This window comes from Rhinopithecus bieti, unplaced genomic scaffold (genome assembly GCF_001698545.2).
Source record: "Rhinopithecus bieti isolate Rb0 unplaced genomic scaffold, ASM169854v2 scaffold_18688, whole genome shotgun sequence".
Taxonomy (NCBI): Eukaryota; Metazoa; Chordata; class Mammalia; order Primates; family Cercopithecidae; genus Rhinopithecus; species Rhinopithecus bieti.
Window position 1 is genome coordinate 1,482,531 of NW_016809492.1, and position 20,977 is coordinate 1,503,507.

The 20,977-nt window shown below is 41.6% G+C and overlaps 2 protein-coding genes across 2 annotated transcripts in view; one reads left to right on the forward strand and one right to left on the reverse strand.

Moving 5' to 3' along the window:
- The window catches only part of COG5 (component of oligomeric golgi complex 5), a 375,408-nt gene extending 362,795 nt beyond the window's left edge, over positions 1 to 12,613 (forward strand). The window contains exons 20-22 of the mRNA XM_017889562.1: positions 4,170 to 4,296; positions 4,779 to 4,858; positions 11,746 to 12,613. Of these exons, the coding sequence (XP_017745051.1) occupies positions 4,170 to 4,296; positions 4,779 to 4,858; positions 11,746 to 11,860 (322 nt within the window). The 3' untranslated portion in view covers positions 11,861 to 12,613. The remainder of the gene's footprint in view (positions 1 to 4,169; positions 4,297 to 4,778; positions 4,859 to 11,745) is intronic.
- Positions 12,614 to 12,820: 207 nt separating this feature from the next.
- HBP1 (HMG-box transcription factor 1) overlaps positions 12,821 to 20,977 on the reverse strand; it is a 34,588-nt gene continuing 26,431 nt past the window's right edge. The window contains exons 7-9 of the mRNA XM_017889543.1: positions 19,423 to 19,740; positions 15,028 to 15,169; positions 12,821 to 13,923 (exon numbers count right to left, since the gene is read on the reverse strand). Of these exons, the coding sequence (XP_017745032.1) occupies positions 13,906 to 13,923; positions 15,028 to 15,169; positions 19,423 to 19,740 (478 nt within the window). The 3' untranslated portion in view covers positions 12,821 to 13,905. The remainder of the gene's footprint in view (positions 13,924 to 15,027; positions 15,170 to 19,422; positions 19,741 to 20,977) is intronic.

Consider the following 20,977-nt stretch of genomic DNA (forward strand, 5'->3'; position numbering starts at 1 on the left):
AAAAAAAAAAAAAAAAAAAAAAAAAGGAGTTGAATCTCTTGTAGGCAGCACATAGCTGGGTCTTATTTTTAATACATTCAGCCATTTTGTCTTTTACTGGAGATTTTATTGCTCTTAAAATAGAAATAATTATCAATAGGTAAGGACTCAATAATACTAGTTTGTAGTTTGTTCTCTGATTGTTGTGTGGATGCTTTGTTTCCTTGTTCCTCTCTTGCTGTCCTCCTTTGTGGTCTGATTGTTTTCTGTAGTGGTATGCTTTGAATTCTTTCTATGGATGTTTTGTGCCTCTACTCTAGATTGTTGTTTTGTACTTACCATGAGGCTTCCAAAAACCATATACTAGTAACAGGATATTTCAAGCTGATAACACCGAATTTTGATAACATATAGTAACGCTACAGTTTTGTTCCCCTTCCCTACACATTTTAATATTTTGTTTTCAAAATATACATCATTTTGCAATTTGTATCCCTAATTTGGGCTATAATTTTTTTTTTTTTTTTTTTTTTTTGAGACAGAGTCTCGTTCCGTCACCCAGGCTGGGGTGCAGTGGCACCATCTTGGCTCACTGCAGCCACCACCTCCCAGTTCAAGCGGTTCTCGTGATTCAGCCTCCTGAGTAGCTGGGACCACAGGTGTATACCACCATGCCTGGCTAATTTTTGTATTTTAGTAAAGACAGGGTTGTGCCATGTTGGCCAGGCTGGTCTGGAACTTCTGGCCCCAAGTGATCTGCCCACCTCAGCCTCCCAAAGTACTGGGATTACAGGCATAAGCTACTGCATCTGGCCTTGAGCTATAATTTTAATAGTTTTAAGATCATATTAGAGATAAAATTATTTTACAGACCACTATTACAGTTCTAGGTTTTTCTGAGTATGACTCTATATTATTTATAGCATTGATTTTTGTGTTTTCATATATTTTATTAATTAGCAACCTTTTATATCAGCTTAGAGAACTCCATTTAGGAATTTCAATAGGCAGGCCTACTGCTAATGAACCTTATTAGCATTTGCTTGGGGAAGTTTTTATTTCTCATTTCTGAAGGATAGCTTTTTTGGTTGGCAGCACTTTAAATATATCATCTCATTTTATCGTGCCCTACAGGGTTTTTGCTGAGAATCGTCTAGTAGCCATATTACAAGTTCCTTGTATGTGATAAGTTTCTTATTTCTTGCTTTCTCAATTTTTTTTGTCTTTGATTTTTGCCAGTTTATTATGTGTCTTGGTGAACTTCTCTTTGGGTTGAATTTTTTGTACAAGTCTATGGTTAAAACTTGCTATTTAATTTTTCAATTCAGTTGTTGTTGTCTCCATCTCCAGAATTTCTATTTGGTTTTTGTTATAGTTTCTATTTCTTATTTTGTTCATATATTGTGTTCCAGATCTCATTTAACTTTTTATTTATATATTCTTGTAGTTTGCTGAACTTCCTTAAGAGGATTGTTGTGTATTTTTTGTCAGTCATTCCATAGATGTCCATTTCATTAGGGTCCATTATTAGAGCTTTATTAATTTCTTTTGGTGGCGTCATTATTCCCCTAATTCTTCATAATCCTCATGTCCTTGAACTGATGTCTGTGCATTTGAGGAGACAGCCACCTCTTCCATCGTTTAGAGGTGTTCTTCAGCATAGATTGAATTTCATTATTTACTTTAGCCTGTGATTCTGGATGAGCCAACTGATAATAACCCCAGGGAGGCAGAGCTTGCTGTCAGTTTCTCTAGTTGGCTGGGTCTCTGCGTTTGTTCTGAGTTTGCACGGGGCTGCTGGCTGAACTTCACCTTCCAGCAAGACTACTGGCTGGCCTCTGCAATCAGGTGGAGCTACCGGCTGGGAACTGTGATTGCTTCTGGTATCCGGCAGGGTCACAAAGTGTATTTCCCTGTTGGGGAGTATTGCTATTTGGGTTATGCAGTTGGGCAGGTCTGCAGGCTGGGCTCTAGGTTTAGGTGGATCACTGTTCTAGACAGACAGGTCCAGAGGTTATGCTCCATAGTCTTTGCCTAGGCTGGACCATGGGATGGGCTCTGACACTTGGTGGAGCAACTGTTTGGAGCTGCTGTTTGGACTTCAGGGTTTGGGCAAATCTAGCCCCTGTTGTCTGCAAAAAAATACACTGTGGTGGGCATCTCTTTTCCTGGGTAGGGCCTTGGGGTGAGCTCTGAGGCTGCACATAGAGGCTAGTTTTCTAGGGACTCAAGCCAAGTTGAACTTGTTGTTCAGCTTCTGGGAGCAGCCGACTTAGCTTTGCAGGTAGGGTAGATCATTAACTGATCTCTCTGATCAGGTGCCACTGCTGGCAGGAACACAGAGCTACCACCCAGATCTGCACACTAGTCACTGCAAACTCCACCTTCTTGATTTGTTTGACACCAGGGGATCTCGCACTGCAGTTACTCTGGTATTCCTTTTGAGGCAAGACAGTAGTAGGCTTCCTTTAAAGCACCTCAGAATGCTAGGGAAGCTAGATCTCTACTTTCAGTTCTCTTTTCCTCTGTAGAAAACATGGGGTTAGGAGAATCCCTCCTGTGACTCTGTGCTGACTTGGAGGAGTGGGAGGAGTGATACGGTCAAGGTGACCTTGACCACCAGAGACCTCTCCACCACCAAACCTCTCCGCCACTAAACATTCCCATTCTTATATTACCACTCTGTAGCTTTAGCTAGAGTTGACCACCATGTCCTTCTGTAAACTCATAAGCTGGGACTCAACACATTTTTATTGATGCTGAGCTCACATTTTATCAGCATGGTAGGCCCTGGGCCAGGAACTGAGGATACGAAGTAAGCCGAGATACGGCCCTGTCCTCTCAGAGCTTGTGTTACACCACAGCCGTCTGTTTCTGTTCTAACTTCTCTGGCCATTTTTTTTTCTGCATCATTTGCTGAATTATCTTCTTCCAGCCATTCCTTAAATGCTATCATTTCCCATATTTTGTTCTTCTCCGCAGCACTGAACACTGTGAAATTATTTGGGCCTTGCAGATTTTCAAGGCAGGTACATCACATTTTCAGTGTGGCCGTAAGAAGACCTTAGTCATCTTCTCATGGAATGTCTGGTTTGGAGCTTTATGGCTTTCTGGTGATAGACAACATACATGACTGAAATCCTTCCCCAGTAGCTAAAGAAAATACAACATAATGTTATTTGATAGAGATAGATTTTTACTTGTAGAATAGTTAATTTAAAGCCATCTTTACTAATAATAATTCTGTATCTAATGAGAACCAGCTCTCTATTGAGAACATTCCTGACTCTTGACCTAAGACCTTATCATTAGTGTAGGGAAGAAGTTCGCTTCTCTATTTTTGTACAGGCCTTCATTCATAATTAGAGTAATTAAGTTGGGGTGAAGAAAGACCCCAGAATACAGTGCTCTTTTACATGGTTCAAAATCATTATCTGATCTGTCAAGAGATGTTGCTGCCATCTTACCACTTGGAATTCAATGTCCACAGCTCCGCTTCTAATCAGCTCTCATCCATAAGAGCTCAAAGCCAGTAACAGTTCAAATAATTCTCGCCAGCCTTTTGCACAAGGTGGTATGTAATTGGTAGTGGAATGGATTTGCCTGCCTGCTCCTTCTATAAAATGTGGACGGTGAAACCCAGACATGTAATATAGTATAAGGGAGCCAGCATAAATTTTTGATGGAATGTTCAGCAAAGTAATAACTTTGTATATACAAAGACATATTTGCCTTTTTGAAAAGTTGTGTAGAAAATGTTTGAGTGTACCCACATTTGATTATGGTTCAAAGAAGGATTCTATTTTAAATGAAAGCTAAAAGGATTGACGAAGATAAGAATCTGTTAATAACAACTACTTGAAGGCTTTGGTTTTGTTCTTTATTTGCTTTTAGCCTAGTAATTAGATGAACTTTATAAGGAGCATTTGCTGAGTCCAGTGGATGTCAGACTCACAAACCAATGAGCTGGGGGTCGAATAGGAGCTGAAGGATAGATGAGCCTGTGAGCATGTGGGCGTGTGGAGGCAGAGGCGCATGTGTCTCAATGCTGAATAGGGTGGTTGAGCAGTGGAGGCTCCTTCAGTGGCCAGTCCAGGAAAAATGCTATTCTACAGGGAGAATGATTGTCCCACCAGATCACCTATTTCAATATTGAACAGTGTGAAATAACTTATGTTTTTCTCCTCTAGACCTCTGCTCTTCCAGGCAAGTGAACATGTAGCCAATAGTCCTGCACTGGGGGATGTGATTCCATTCAGCATCATTATTCAGTTTTTGTTCACGAGAGCACCCACTGAGCTGAAATCTCCTTTCCAGGTAATAAATAAAGTCAAGCCAGAACCATTTTGTGACTCTTCCCATTACCTATGTGAATCCTGAGCCCTACTCATTGAATGATTCCTGGCCCTCTGCTGCTTTGGTTAGTTGTTGTCTTTGACAGTGAATAGATGATAGTAAAGGAAGACTCCCACTGCTCAGCATCTTCTTTCTCAGCAGTGCAAAAAATTACCTGATGCATCCAGAATTTACCTGTAATAATGACACAAGGCATTTGTGTTCATAAAGAATTTTTGATGGCAGCCCCATTTTCTTTGCCGACCCACCATCAACTGGCAAATCCAGAAGGCTCCTTGGCAGTCAGAAAGGTGCACCAAGGCCTGTGCCCCTTCCCACTTCCCTTGGGCAGGTTTCGAGGCAGTTTCACCTTGGGAATCCTTGAGAATGCTTTCTGAACCAGCACTTGCTGCCATTTACTAAAGAATGTGTATGTACTCTCTAATTGTGTTTCAACCCTGCAGAGGGCAGAGTGGTCCCACGCACGCTTCTCTCAGTGGCTGGATGACCATCCATCTGAAAAGGACAGGCTCCTCCTCATCAGGTAAAGCCAGGTGCTCCAGGGCACCCATCTGGGCTGGAAGCCCAAGGAGGGTGGGGATGCGGGAGAGGATGAAGGAGCAGGGCCTAGGGGTGTGCACATGTGACTGCACCTTCCGGTGGCAGGCCACCTCACTGCCTAGGCACAGGTGCTGGAGCAGCCAGCAGTTGGAAATGTTGGCCACAACATCTTTTGCTTTCTTTCATTCCATACCTTCATATCCCTGATGTGCAGTCCTGTGTCCCATGCAACCCTAAGGACCATGCATTTCTACCTTTGAAAATCATCATCTGCTAGGAAAAGTTTTGCCCTAGCCCCGCATCTTTTACTTCATTTTCGTGTGCTGCAGTTACTGAATTGGTGGAACACAGATGTGAGTGAACTTTTAAAAATACCCAAGCGTGAAACAGTTCTGAGGAGGAAACAAGAACAACCCGGCAGCCACTTGGATACCATGGCCCTCTAGTAGTGCCCCATGAGTGCATTTACATACATATGCGTGTGCCCTCACACACATGTGCACACACCCCCATGTACCCCAACCGTGCCCAGGGTGGGGTGCTTTAACTGTCATACATGGCTTATTAAACAACACTCTTCCCTGCGATTGCTCTCACCGTCACCAGAGACCTCTCCGCCACCAAACATTCCCATTCTTACCACTCTGTAGCTTTAGCTAGAGTTGACCACCATGTCCTTCTGTAAACTCATAAGCTGGGACTCAACACATTTTTATTGATGCTGAGCTCACATTTTATCAGCATGGTAGGCCCTGGGCCAGGAACTGAGGATACGAAGTAAGCCGAGATATGGCCCTGTCCTCTCAGAGCTTGCGTTACACCACAGCCGTCTGTTTCTGTTCTAACTTCTCTGGCCATTTTTTTTTTCTGCATCATTTGCTGAATTATCTTCTTCCAGCCATTCCTTAAATGCTATCATTTCCCATATTTTGTTCTTCTCATCCTCCCTCTGCCTTGGTTCCCAGGCGAGCTTGTCTAGACCCGTGCCTCTAGTGCCCCTTCTATACTTAAGAGCCCCCAGGCCTGTGGCTGCCTATTGGTGGGCCCTTGGCCCAGTACACTTGCTCTCATCTGTGACCACCCACCGAAATCTCAACCCCAAAATGGTCAAAATAATTCTATTCTCTCAAACCTTCTCGTTCTCTTATACTCCCTGTCTTGGTTGGGAGGTCACAATCACCTAACTGGCCAAGCTGGAAAACCTTTACGCCATCAACTCCTCTGTCATCCTTATTCCTCAAACTCACTCCTGCTGTGCCTCTAAATGCTCTTGAAGTCATTCTCAACTCTCCCAGGGGATCCCAATTCTGTCGGTCTGGGCCCAGGACACCCAGTGGCCCTCTGTTGGCCTCAGTGCCGGGTGATGAGTTGGTTCCCTAAAGCCAGAGCGGGGCTGACATGAGGAGGCGGTTCTAAGCCGCGTGGGTGCACAAGAATCATTTACTCAGCTTGCAAAATTCCCAGTGCCCAGGCCTCTCACCCGCGCCTACCTCAAAATCTCTGGGGTAGGCCTGGTATCAGGATTTCTTTACAGCTCCCCGAGAAGGTCCAGGGTGCAGCCAGTGGCGTAGGTCATATTTCAGTTAGGATGGAAGACTGCTGAGGAAGCTGCGACAGGTCAGTTGGAAAATCAGCCTGTCAGCTTTGTTTCCAGAAGTGACCCTGAGCCCTCAAGCTTGGTGCCCACATCCTACATAAGCCACTGGCCCTCTGGGCATATGTGTGGATAAAGATTAGCTCGGACCCTGCTCTTTTTCCTTGCTTATCTGTTACTCAGCTATGAACATCTGACACAGAAATGGGAAAGGTTACCAGCCCCCCGGTGAATGCTCCTGGTAAAATCTGCCCTCGGGAAAGGCTTTGGATTTGGGTGAGGAGTTTGGGCCTGGGACTAACACAAGGATTTGCAATGTCTGTGTGGATTATTTTTCCTGAGTCCCAAAGACTCACTTAGCTGCAGCACACTTGGTAGTCTTAAAAAGAGGATTCAGTTAATTGAACATGGTTCATTTTTCTCATCTTAACAAGTTGGTCATTTTTGTCATCTTAACAAGTTGGAATGAGTTCATCCAAAACAGTTGTCCTGCTGTGGGTACATCACAAATCTGTTTTGCTTCTCTTTAAAAATGTCTCCTGAGTGATTTCATCAGCAGTGCTGTTGCTAAGCCTATATTTAGCAACTGAAAATCATGCTCAGAAATACTGTCATGCTTTTTTAAAAAGGCATACCCATCCCTCCACACATGGCTGATTCCAGAACCTTCATGCCCTTAGCAAAAAATTGAGCTCTCCTTCAGGGATTCAAAAAAATACTCTTGCTGCACCCCAGGCTCTTGGCAATGAGGGGACTTTTGTCCTAGAGAATGTTCTTTCTTATGTATTATTGCAAAACAATTTTGTTCTTGCATACTGAAGCACCACTGGATGAATTTCTTTCCCCTGTAGACAAACTGAGGGTGAGTATTGCTCTTTAAATGTCAGTAAATTTGTTTTAGCTTCTGGGGCAAACCTTGTTGTATACTCATTCTGTTCCTCCCAGCGTAATGTGTTAGGTTGTCATAAAATAGGGCAAATTGAGGATAGTGTAACTACTGCTGCTGAGCAAATGGCAAATAGTGAACTATCCTGCCTTCTTGTTTTCTTCTGACACCAGATGCTTTCTGGAGCTTAAATGAGTACTAGTCAAGTTCATCTGAAAATCAGAGTAATGACTTACTCATGGGACCAAGTAGTTTAAGTGGGGACAGTTGTATGTGTTCAGCCCGCATCAGGCAGGTGCTCCAGACACATGTGCTCCCTCAGATGCAGAGGCAGCCGCCTGGCTCATGCCTGTGGGTCTGTAACTGTTGAATGTGTTTTCAATAAAGATAGAGTTTTTGATGCAAAGATTTCACAAGCTCTGTAACAGTGCTGGGGTTGGCCTCAAATCCATTTACTCTGGATATCTGCCGTGGAGAGCAACTCTTCTTATGGCCCTCTTTGAGTAGAAGTACACTGTTATGATGGCAAAAATGTTCACAGACCTTATTAGCCTAGTGGTACTTTTCTCTACACCGTCAGAGAATGCTTGGTGCCATGTGCATCCTTGGATCCCTTGCCTTCTTGCCGTGGTCCAGGGTCCACAGTCTGGAATCCATTCTCTCAGCTCTTCTCTATTTCTGCAGAACTCCCAAGATCTCCATTGATGGAGGGTAATGTTTCTTCTCTGGGTACCCCTATGTCACCAGCTACCTATCAGTTCTGTGAACGGAGTGCCTGAGATAGGACCAAGAGGGAGGACAGAACCAGGGAAAAGCCTGGGCTTAACTGCTTATTGAGGCATGTAGTGTATCTTTATGTCATTTACGCATTTCAGTACTTACTAATCACACTGAATATTTAAATGCCTGACAAAAATCAATGTTGTTTTCCATGAAAACCTCCACTTGGCTAGTTTTTGTCACATTGAGCAGTGTTGCCATGTTACCACAAACCATTCCTCTACTAATCGTGTTTTGTTTTTTCCCAATAAGGATAACCTCAATAATCTACTTATTTTGGTTACAAACCAGAGTTAAGACTGTTACATAACGCTTGGCCTGACTTCCAAGAAAGCTAATGTTTTGCTTAAGCAAATGAAGTAATTTAATAAGTACTCGAAAATCTTGCTCTAATTTCATGTGGGAGGGCAGCTTCATCTTTTTCCCCCATACTTCTGATGGTGTTCTTGATGACTACCCAAAAATCTAACCACTCATTTCTGATCTTTCTTCTACATATTGTGTAACTTATGTGATGTCTTATCCTTTTAAATGCCAACGAAACTACGTTGATTTTTGTACATCAAATATATCTAATCCATTCACTGTGAAATTATAGTTCCTGTGAATATAAACACTTCTTAGACACTGATACATACATCTCACTGTCTTAAAGATGGATGAGCTCGCCTGTAATCCCAGCACTTTGGGAGGCTGAGACGGGCGGATCACGAGGTCAGGAGATTGAGACCATCCTGGCTAACACGGTGAAACTCCCTCTCTATTGAAAAATACAAAAAACTAGCCGGGCGAGGTAGCGGGCGCCTGTAGTCCCAGCTACTCGGGAGGCTGAGGCAGGAGAATGGCGTGAACCCGGGAGGCGGAGCTTGCAGTGAGCTGAGATCCGGCCACTGCACTCCAGCCTGGGCGACAGAGCGAGACTCTGTCTCAAAAAAAAAAAGACGGATGAGCTCTTGGGGATTTCTTTACTGTATATGATTCTGTAGGGACTACATTTAGGGAGTGGAGACAATTTTCCAGGATGGCATACCAACTAGAAGCATATTACTAAAAGAAGCAAGTTTTTTTCATAGACAAGTATCTCCATTAAGGGTCAGCTCTGAGTTGAACTAAGGCATCTCACAAAACATTGTTCTCTAAGAGCACTAAATTCCATCTTGCATGCCAGTTGAGAGTGGTATGTTAGCTAGGACTTGAAACTGGGTATGTGAGCTGAGTAATGGTATGAACTTACATCTTGTTTAAAACAGCTACACTTCTTCAGCAAGGGCTTGCCCAGCCCTCCACATACCTGATTTAAAGTACTCCTGCCCTGACCAGAGCATGGAGCCAGCCTTCAGGGATTCCAAAATGCCGGATCCTACTAAGTCAAGGCTGTTGATACAGAAGTTAGATAGTTTCACAAACCTGTGTGACTCCAAGGTGGCTTGCAGTCTTTACTGCTGCCTGGAGTTAAGAAAGGCTGTTCTTAAAAGGGAGCATTTGAAGCTGAGTCCTAAGAGATAAAGAGCTGCGCAAGAAAGCAAGCAAGGAAGGGTATTCTAAGGACAGGAACATAATGTGCAAAAGGCTAAGAGAATGTGGCTCTTTAACTGAAACATTCAGTATGGCCAAAGATAAACAGGCCCTTTGGCACACCCTACTTTGTTAGGCAGAGACAGCTTTATTTCAGTGTAATATATGAACAGACACATCTTGATCTGCCACTCAGGTGGGCAGTCAGGTTGGGCTATACAAATGGGGCAAACATGCTTTGCACATTACTTGGTAACACAAAAATGGAAACTAATGATTTGAGGGTCTTTTTAGGCCACATCAAGCTATCTAAAACCCAGCAGTAGCATAGAAAGGGCTGGGAGCAGCTTGATGATGAAGCTGGTATTCAGTTGGGTTGAGTCTAGGCACTGACCAGAGCAGGCAGCCAGCCTTCAGGGATTCCAAAATGCTGGACCCTGCTAAGTCAAGACTGTTGATACAGAAGTCAGACCTTTCCACACTTCCTATAAAGCATAGGGCATGGCAAGTGCTGTTAATACTTCAGGGAGAGACCTCTTGCTATAATATGGAAGACTGACCAGAACAGGGGAGAAATAGCACCAGGATGATCACCACCTAAGAGGCTACAGCAATCATTAGGGCACAAGATAGCAAGGGTTCAAAGTGAAGCAAAGGGGAGAGGAGGGACTGGATGTGGAAATGTGTGTAGCAAATTAATAGGATTTGGTAACTGTTTTAGGTGTAGGAGGGGAAAAGAACTTAAGAGACCTTAAGTTGACGGTGCCCTTTGTTGAAATAAGATAACGCAGGCTGAACGCTGCCCCAGTTTTTTGACAAGTGAGTTTGAGGGCTACCTGGAAGCAAGTCAGATAAAACTGTCCAGAGGACAGGAAGCAGCAAAGATCAGGAGGGGGAGGTCAGGGCTGGAACTTAAGAGATCTGAAATCCCTTTACGTGGACAGTGGCTGGTGGGATGGAAGGGCACTACAAACTGATGAGTGATAGCCAGACTCTGGGGAAGGGTATTTCCCACAATTCAATGAAAAATCTTGAACAAACCCAGTTAGATTAGTATTTTCAGTATTTGAGAGCAAAAAGAAAACCACTTAAGAATTAAGTGCTATTGTGTGTGAACTGAGTAATGGTATTAACTTACATCTTTATACAAATGCTCCAATCTCAAACTGAAATTTTGAAGAAAATATAATTATGACAAAAATGTGTTTGTGTACCTGGTACTTAAACAGACCAATAATTAAAAATTAATCTAGTAGCCATTTTAGCTCCACGTAAACAGATGATCTGGAATTAAAAGGTGATGTCTCGACACTGAGACTAATGAACTTTTTCTGTAAAAGAAGCGTCAGATATATTTCAGACTTTGCAGGCCACATGGTCTCTGCCTCAACTATTCAACTCTGCCACTGTGTGACAGCATCCACAGACAAATATATAAATGAACAAGCATCAGGCTAGATTCAGCCTGCAGGCAGTTTGCTAACCCCCAACCTAATCCATGAGAACACCATAATCATAAATAATGGAATGGTACCGCATTCCCTTGATTAAATTCAGACTGCTTCCCAATCATATATTTTGCCAATAATTACAGTCCAAGAGCACTTATTCTAGTTGTTGGTTGTTCATAGTTCATCAAATAACAGGATTATAATGCATCTACTGGTGTTACCCAATGTGTCAAAGGGCCCCATCCCCCTGTACTCTTGAGCATGCCTTTCAGAGGCACAGGATGCCCCTTGTGAGCTCTGGGAGTAGGCACAAGTGCCTATTCCGTTGCAGGCGTCTTCAGTAGGAAAGCAGGGAAGAGGGAAATTGAGAACGTATTTACACAGCCAGAGGGCTCTGGAGTACATGACTAGACCACTAAGAACAATGCAGACTGAAAACATGGTTATAGTTTTTCACACTAAACATAGTCACTGTAGTAACAGTACCAGTAAATGAGTGAAGGCTGTTGGTCACTTGGCTTGAGAAACTGAGCATTAACAGTTGCAGAAATTAGCTTATTAATAATTTTTATACATTGGTATCCCCTAATCTGTTTTATGTGATTTATGTCATATTCTGACATTGTTTTCATTTCGGTTTTCAGGGGAGCCCTGGAAGCTTACGTTCAATCAGTGAGAAGTAGAGAAGGCAAAGAATTTGCACCAGTTTATCCCATAATGGTTCAGCTGCTTCAGAAGGCTATGTCTGCTCTTCAGTAACAATATGAAAGCTTTGTTGATCTCCACTTTGTGCTAACCCATTCATAGTTGGCAGTTAACACATACTCCAAAAGACAGCTACTATCTACTATTTTAAGAATGTAATTGATTGTTCTGTATTTCCTATCAACCTTTATTTACCTCTTTAGCACTTATACTTTAGCATAAAAATGTCGAGTCATCACCTTTTAATTCCATGGACCTGATTTTTCCAGAAAGATGTTTTCCTCTTTCAGATTTTTGTACAAGGCTAAAATTTCTTTTCCATCCATAACCGAGTCCTCCTATGGGTACATAAACCCAAAGTCCCCACTTCTTTTAAAAGGATATGAACATGTTATATAATATGTACCCTGCTTCCCCCAACCCTGCCGCCTTCACTAAATAAGCATGTAGCTCTGTGGTTTCCAAATTTGGCTGCACATTCATATCACCAGAGGAGTTTTTAAAAATCCTGATGCCCAACTTGCACTCTAATTAACATGTCTGGGAGTGGGAGCCTGACACCAGTATTAAAAAAAAAAAAAAAAAATCCCCAAAATGATTCCAATAGACAACAAAGTTGAGGAACCACCGGCACATCCCAAAACTAAGATACAGGGTTAAATGGCCTTGTTTAAGTATGTCATACTGTATCTTTAAATAAAGCAAGGCTTTTGTTACACTTTGTCATATCATTAACAGCAGACCTTTGGGCTGTTTAACCTTATAACAAAGATACCATGTGAAAAATAAAAATTTTTATTCTATAGCGATTCTCTATAACTGGTAGATAATCTAAGTCCTTATTTTCTGATGGCTCTTGTTCCACTATTAACATTTTGTTTTAATTTTAAAATCCCATCAGCAGCCTCCTAATTAGCAGTGTTAGGAATCTGCCTTATGTTTTCCATCTCCTGAACCTGTTATTCTGAGAACTCATAAATAAAATTCAGCCAAGATTAACCAGTAAATGTCAGAGATAAGCAACTTTTTTTTTCCATTTATTTGAAATAATATACAAGAATATAGTGTGCAAAATTTAGGGGCAACATCATGAAGAAGTGTAATGAACTGAAATCAATTTTACAGCTGTGATTCCTAACCAGAAACACCACTTGGTAAGTAACATGAAAAGCCATGATTGTAGCTCAGAGCAAAAGCAGCTGTATTGCCAATGTATTTGCTCTAATTTTAGACAGTTGGAGGAAATTAAAGTGCAAGTGTTGCACTGCAATAAGTGCAAAGTCTGCCCCCACCATAAAGATTATGATGACAAAATATATTTAAGATACATGGCTGAGGAGATATAGAACACGAAGTTAAAAAATACAATGGTGTTGACTGTTAATAGCACCATTACAGTGACTATATCCCAATGCTATTAACTAACTTTACCTTGGCCTGGGCTAGGTCTCCATTGGAAATAACGGATGGCTGCTGCCACCTGGTGCATCAACTCAGCATGCCATGGTAACTGCAGCAGGTGGCTCTTAGGCTGGGACACCAACACCAGCCACCTGCCACATGTTCTGGTAGCCTCTTGGCACTGACCAGACTAGGAGCGCCTATGTTTGGCACAGATGCTGAGCCATGTGGTGGTTACTCGAAGAAAGGCCGACTCCCAGCTTCTGCTTCATTCCATCATGTGTACAATACAGATTAATAAGCAGTAAGGAGCCAATGTATAAACAGCAGTTACATATTTTTTAAATTCCCCTTTCGTACAATTTAAAATAAAACATGTATACACTTTTCCTCTCTTTCTACTGTACTTTAGCACCACAGGATATCAATTTTCAAGCCTATATTACCTGATAGACATATATGAAGTTTGGAAGAAAAATAAGGCAATTTGGTTTAAAATGTTGATAGTTTTAGCTTAGTGCTCTAATGGAGAAAGCAAATCCTCACTCATATTATTAAATCATTTCAAGACTCAATGCTATCAGTATCTTATGGTCACACGAATTGAGGACAAATGGTGAGACCTTGATCTTCTTAAGTCTTTCCATCAAGAGTCAATGTATATGCAAATATAGACTTAAGAACATAAGCATCCTGGTTTAATGTTGTTGTGAGCCCTGTGGAAATAAAAAACTCAGTGAATGTTTACAAATCAATACATAGTAACCCTATATATGAAAGCTAAGATGTGTAAGATGTTTATAAATTTACTATTAGAAAATACTGCTTCTTAAAGGTGATTTTAAAAAGCTAGCTGATATCTGATGGCTCAAGCATCCAGAAAATGTATGCAATCATAAGACACTGACTAGGATGAGCAGAATAGGATACAGGCAAAGTCCTAACACATGAAATTCTAAATTAACCAAGAACTTCCAAAACTCAGTTCAGTCACCTCTCTCATCTGACTACTGACCACTATTTTAAAGAAATTCTTGAAAATTTAAACAGATGTGACCTGCATGTTACTAAGAAACAGGCACAAGTACACAGAGTGAATTTAAAATATCTTTGGCCAGCTCTCCTACTATAAACTACTGATTATCTTCCCTTCATTTTTTAATGATATTTCAAATTGACCCCACTGTATCACACACAATTTTCTTGCAATTAATCTAAAAACACTGAACCTAAAAGATGCTAGTTTAGTAATGGAAAAGTTGTAAGAAACAAGTCTATCCAACATAGCTTATCATATAGACTTATTTGCCACCCTTCCTGGGCCTTTCTATTTCTTCTCCCCCTCGAAATTTTTCAATCTAGAAATTCTGTGCCAATGGCACAAGTCCCCATGAATGGTAGCTAACATTCCCCCAACACCTCCAGCCTCACTGGTCCCTCACCAATTAAGGACAAGCTGTTGTGACATACCAAAAATTAGAGAAATTTTCTACTGTGATATTAATGGATTAATAATGCTTATCTTTCAACCCAACTAGAAATACTGTATTCCAAAATTATTTTTCCAACCAATGTTTAGAACAAACATTCTTTTTAAAGTTTGCCTGAGATTTCGACTTTCCATGCTAAGACAGTAAATGACACTTGAGGAAAGGCAGTCTTTATATGATGATGCGAAAACATTATTAGGTTTTGAAGTATAAAAATAATAGAGATAACATCAACACAACCTCTTAAAGGTTGTAACAACTGCTCCAACATGCCAGTACACCTACAGGGACAAGGCAAGATAATTTTAAACACTATTTATTGAAACATACTGAATTGGTTCTTTTCCTCTTCCAACAGTCAGGATTTAAACGTTTCTGTTCTTCAGCCAAAGCCTTTGCTTCTAATGTGTACATTCTTCTCTCTTCATTCTTCATTTTCTTCCACCTGTCACCAAGGATCACACTTATGGCTCTGTAAAATAAATATTTACACAATGCTGAAGGTACACATTTTTCATAAATCTCATGTCAAGTGCTGCTACTTTAGGAGAAAAATGTGAAGTTAAAAAATGAAAATCTTGTCTATCATAGAGATGGGAAAAGGTCAAGGCCATAATACTCATTTCCAGTAAAATCTCGAGTCAGATAGTCCATTGTGCCGTATCAGCAGCATGAAGTATTCCAACTTGTACTAAAAGCTAATCTCACTCACTATTTGTGCCCGTAACCTATCAAATAGTTTTGATAACAGGTCTTTTTTCATTCACACAACCATAGTGTAAGTGTAGAATTAACTATGCATGCCTTACTATTTCTCAAGAGAAAACCAAATAAATCAACCTTTAGGCAATATATTTTATTACTTGAGAAAACTGGATAAACTCAAAATGGTAAGAAGTTAAACTGATAGAATACATCATGACTAAAATTAGAAGCTCTTTTCCCCTGTTTGTTACTCTGCTATGAAACCTAAAACAGTCTCAACTAGGGCATACAGATGTAAACCACCTTCCTTCTACAAAGACCTTTTAACTATTCGCTTCATGACACCCATATAAGACATAAGATTCTGGAAATTTTGCACAAAGCACATCAAGTGATTTTTTTTTTTTTTTTTTTTGAGACGGAGTCTTGCTCTGTTGCCCAGGCTGGAGTGCAATGGCGCCATCTCGGCTCACTGCAAGCTCCACCTCCCGGGTTCATGCCATTCTCCTGCCTCAGCCTCCCCAGTAGCTGGGACTACAGGCGCCCGCCACCACACCCGGCGAATTTTTTTTGTATTTTTAGTAGACACGGGGTTTCACCATGTCAGCCAGGATGGTCTCAATCTGACCTCATGATCCGCCTGTCTCGGCCTCCCAAAGTGCTGGGATTACAGGCGTCAAGTGATTTTTATACTGACTAATATGGAAGCCAAAGCAACAGGCATTTGTGCCTTCAAACAGTAATAAACCACAGAAGCTCTCCTACAAGTGTATTTGTCTTTTTATCCAATAAGTTAATGCAGTTAAACATTGTGCTGCATTTTCCTTTATTATAAAACAATTTTTGGGCTGCATGTTGTGACTCATGCCTGTAATCCCAGCACTTCTGGAGGCCAAGGCGGGCAGATCACTTGAGGCCACGAGTTCAAGACCAGCCTGGCCGACATGGTGAAACCCCATCATCCCTCTCTACTATTTGCCAGGTGTGATGGCACACGCCTGTAATCACAGCTACTGGGGAGGCTGAGGCAATAGAATCGCTTGAACCCGGGAGGCAGAGGTTGCAGTGAGCCAAGATCCCACCACTGCACTCCAGCCTGGGGAACAGAACGAGACTCTCTCAAAAATAAATAATAAAATGAAAATCAATTTGTATATTCCATTTGCAGAACCCATTAAAAAAAAACTTTTAGTCTTGGGTTAAAGGTACCGTATAATGGTTGACACATTTAAACAAATCAATACATATTCACACTATCTCAGTCATCCACAGTAAGAAAGAATGAGAGATGTTTTTGAAGGGGCCGACCCTGGGAAACAAATTTATTCTTTTAAGTTAAAAGATGACAGGTAATGAAATGTACACAATGCTATAGACTATATGCTGTATTCCCTAACTATAAAATACACACATCTAAAGATTATTTCTGCAGTGAATGTTACATCCAGATGGACATTTATAGCAACTTAAAATGAGCTACATGTCTCTGACCTATTCTAGTCTCCATTCCCTCAGAATTTGCCTCCAAATGAGAATTTATTCACTGAATTAAGGCAGCTTTATTAGAGACAGGGAAAAATCCATTTTCAAAATTATATATGACTTATCTCATTCACTTTAGAGATAAGTGACATCTGATGGCCCTCAGTGTTAGATGATTACCAGTATAGCACATGGCAGCAATGCTAAAATGCAAAGAAAATACTACATTTGGCTGGGCACGATGGCTCACATCTTTAATCCCAGCATTTTGGGAGGCAGAGGTGGGCAGATCACCTGAGGTCAGGAGTTCGAGACAAGCCTAGCCAACAAGATGAAACCCCATCTCTACTAAACTACAAAAAATTAGGTGTGGTGGTGCATGCCTGTAGTCCAAGCTACTTGGGAGGCTGAGGCAGGAGAATCACTTGAACCTGGGAGGCAGTGGTTGCAATAAGCTGAGATCACACCACTGCACTACAGCCTGGGTGACGCAGAGCAAGATTCCATCTCAAAAAAAAAAAAAAAAAAAAAAAAAAAAAAGATTTATGAGCAATAAAGAGTATAACCTGATTTAGAGATCCTATAAAAAGATCAGAAAACAAAACACCTAAAGATAAAATGAGATTTACACTTCTTATCATCAGGAGAGTCCAATCCCCCAGGATTGTAAATAAATACAGAATGCATCCCAGCTGACATTCTCTACTACTGGCAGGGAAGAGACTTATAGGGACATGAATCCCGTTTCTAGAAGTCAAAGGATATGTTTAATAATACCAGAAATGTACAAAAGGAGAAATGCAGCATGTACCTGTCACTAAATCCGAGGCCATTTTCTCAAAAACTGAACAAGGGGAAAGGTACAAATTATTCTTAATATGTCCTTAAAGCCTAAAAGTCAGTCACAGAGAAGTAGACTTCCAAACTAATTTTTTAAAAAAAACAGTTAAATTAATTGCCAAAAGTCACACAAATGACAGATCCAAGAGTTAAAAAATGTCAATAGTATTAAAAAGTCTCTTAGGGCTGGGCCCAGTGGCTCATGCCTGTAATCCCAGCATTTTAGGAGGCCAAGGTGAGCGGATCACTTGAGCTCAAGACTTCGAGACCAGCCTGGTCAACATAGTGAAACCTCGTATCTACTAAAAATGCGAAAAATTAGCTGGGTATAGTGGCACATGCCCGTAATCCCAGCTACTCAGGTGGCTGAGGCAGGAGAATCGCTTGAACCCACAAGCCAGAGGTTGCAGTGAACCAAGATCCTGCCACTACACTCCAGCCTGGATGACAGTGAGACTCCGCCTCAAAACAAACAAACAAAGGCTCTTAGAATTCTTGACTCGTAATTCCACACTTAGATTAGGAATAAGGAACTAGGACAAAGCTATTCATTACTGTGTTACATCTGACTTTTCTCATAATATCAAGATAAAGGAAATGGTAGTTTTGATCCTCAGGATACAAAGACTGGAAGAAGACAGCTTTATTAATATATGGAGAACCTGACTGGTATGAGAGGGATTCAGTAGTACAGGAATTGGAGATGAGTAAGGGTACAGGCAACAGAGTAGGAAGGACTTGAGTTGATTTGTATTCCCAGCTTCTACGAGGACAGCTCTTAAGTTCAGCCTTTTGACGACTCTGGCAACTTGCTACAAATTGCCAGTTCCCCGTACAATCCATAGTTGACTTAGGTGAAAAGCTGTTCCATAAAGATACAACTATCAATTGTTAGAACTGTGTCCTGTAACAGGTAAATAAGATGATTTTAAAAGGTAGATCTTGCACTTTGGGCAGCAGGCAGATCGCTTGTACCCAGGAGTTTGAGAAGAGCCTGGGCAACATGGCAAAACCCCATCTCTACAAAAAATACAAAAATTAGCTGGGTGTGGTGGCGTATGCCTATAATCCCAGCCATTCAGGAAGGTGAGGTAGGAGGATTAATTGAGCCTGGAAGATAGAGGCTACAGTGAGTCGCACCGCTATACTCCAGCCTGGGCTACAGCACAAATAATAAAAGGTAGACCCTTACTACTAAGGTAGGTAACCTAATTGTCTAGGTATTATAAAATAATTACATATAACCCTAAAAATTCCACTTAAACTTCTTAAAGTCAACCTGGCCGGGCACGGTGGCTCACGCCTGTAATCATGGCACTTTGGGAGGCCGAGGCGGGTGGTTCACCTGAGGTCAGGAGTTCGAGATCAGCCTGGCCAACATGGTGAAACCCTGTCTCTACTAAAAATACAAAAAATTAGCCGGGTGTGGTGGTGGGCACCTGTAGTCCCAGCTACTTGGGAGGCTGAGGCAGGAGAATTGCTTGAACCTGGAAGGCTGAGGTTGCAGTGAGCCGAGATTGTACCACTGCACTCTGGCCTGGGTGACAGAGCAAGACTCCATCTCAAAAAAAAAAAAAAAGTCAACCTATGAGTTGAATAAAAGATATTAAAGAGTAAGTTTACTTAACTATTCCAGTTACTATGAACCATATTGAAGTGTTACTCATTTATTATAATCAGAATTATCACTATTTTTACCTGTTATCTTTCCCTGGATACATCTGAGTATATTCAACTCTGTATTTTTTGGCAAAAAGCATGAAGGCATTCATTGGTCTTTTGCACTTATTAGGAGAAGTGGCACTCACAGTCCCTGAGCTGTGGTTTTTAACAGCTTTAGCATACAAAGAGTTGGAAGAGAGCTGTGATGATCCAGGTGAGCCACAGTTTTTACTGAATCCAGATCTTGCGAAGTCTTGACCACCAGGTCCTCCACAAGACAAAGATGCACGACGCTGGCGAGCCATACTACTTAACACATAAACTGCGGAAGAATCCATAGGTGTGAAGTCATAGCTATAAAATTAAAAAAAAAAAAAGATTTTAATTCAATTTAGAATTCTGATTTCTAAAAGCAGGTTTTAAAAAAAAAAAAAACCCTTAACATGATTGGAAATTTCAGTGCATATCCCCCTGTAACATGTTACCAACACTAACAACTTTTACCACTGATGGTTGCTTATAAAATGAAATCTCTATATGTGCCAACTAAAATTAATTTCTTTAAAAAAACCTCTGTAGATAATACAAAAGCTTAAAAAAGACTTTGAACCTCCCAAAGTTATAATCAGCATACTTTATTCATAGCAAGTAACTCCTCCAAATCCTACACAACCCACTTATTTTTACTTTAAATTCATTTCTGGACAAATGTGACAATATGATTTCTTGGCCTATAGGCACCCAGACCTAGAAAATTAAAATGGAGTGGCAGGCAACATATCAGGCCTAAGGACTAAATACTACAGAAAACAAAAGGTTGGGAAAGGGCAGTGAAAAGCTGTTAAATGTGGCTAAAAGAACTTAAGGCCAGGCCTGGTGGCTCACGTCTGTAATCCCAACAGTTTGGGAGGCTGAGGTGGGTGGATCACCTGAGGTCAGGAGTTTAAGACCAGCCTGGGCAACATGGTGAAACCCCATCTCTACTAAAAATACAAAAATCAGCTGGGCGCAGCAGCACATGCCTGTAATCCCAGCTATTCAGGTGGCCGAGGCAGGAGAATCGCTTGAACCCGGGAGGCAGATCGTGCCACTGCACTCCAGCCTGGGCAACAGAGTGAGACTCCGTCTAAAAAAAAACCAAAACCAAATAAATAATTAAAGGAACTTAAAATACCCAGTAATCTGGGTCATTTGTTTAGGTAGAGAGAGCCATACATACATCACTCTCCTGAAAGGCCATCCATGAACTATAACATAGCCTAATAACATAAAAAAGTTCATTGTAAAAACCCACCTTTGTCGGCCGGGCGCGGTGGCTCAAGCCTGTAATCCCAGCACTTTGGGAGGCCGAGACGGGCGGATCACGAGGTCAGCAGATCGAGACCATCCTGGCTAGCCCGGTGAAACCCCGTCTCTACTAAAAAATACAAAAAAAACTAGCCGGGCGAGGTGGTGGGCACCTGTAGTCCCAGCTACTGGGGAGGCTGAGGCAGGAGAATGGCGTAAACCTGGGAGGCGGAGCTTGCAGTGAGCCAAGATCCGGTCACTGCACTCCAACCTGGGCGACAGAGCGAGACTCCGTCTCAAAAAA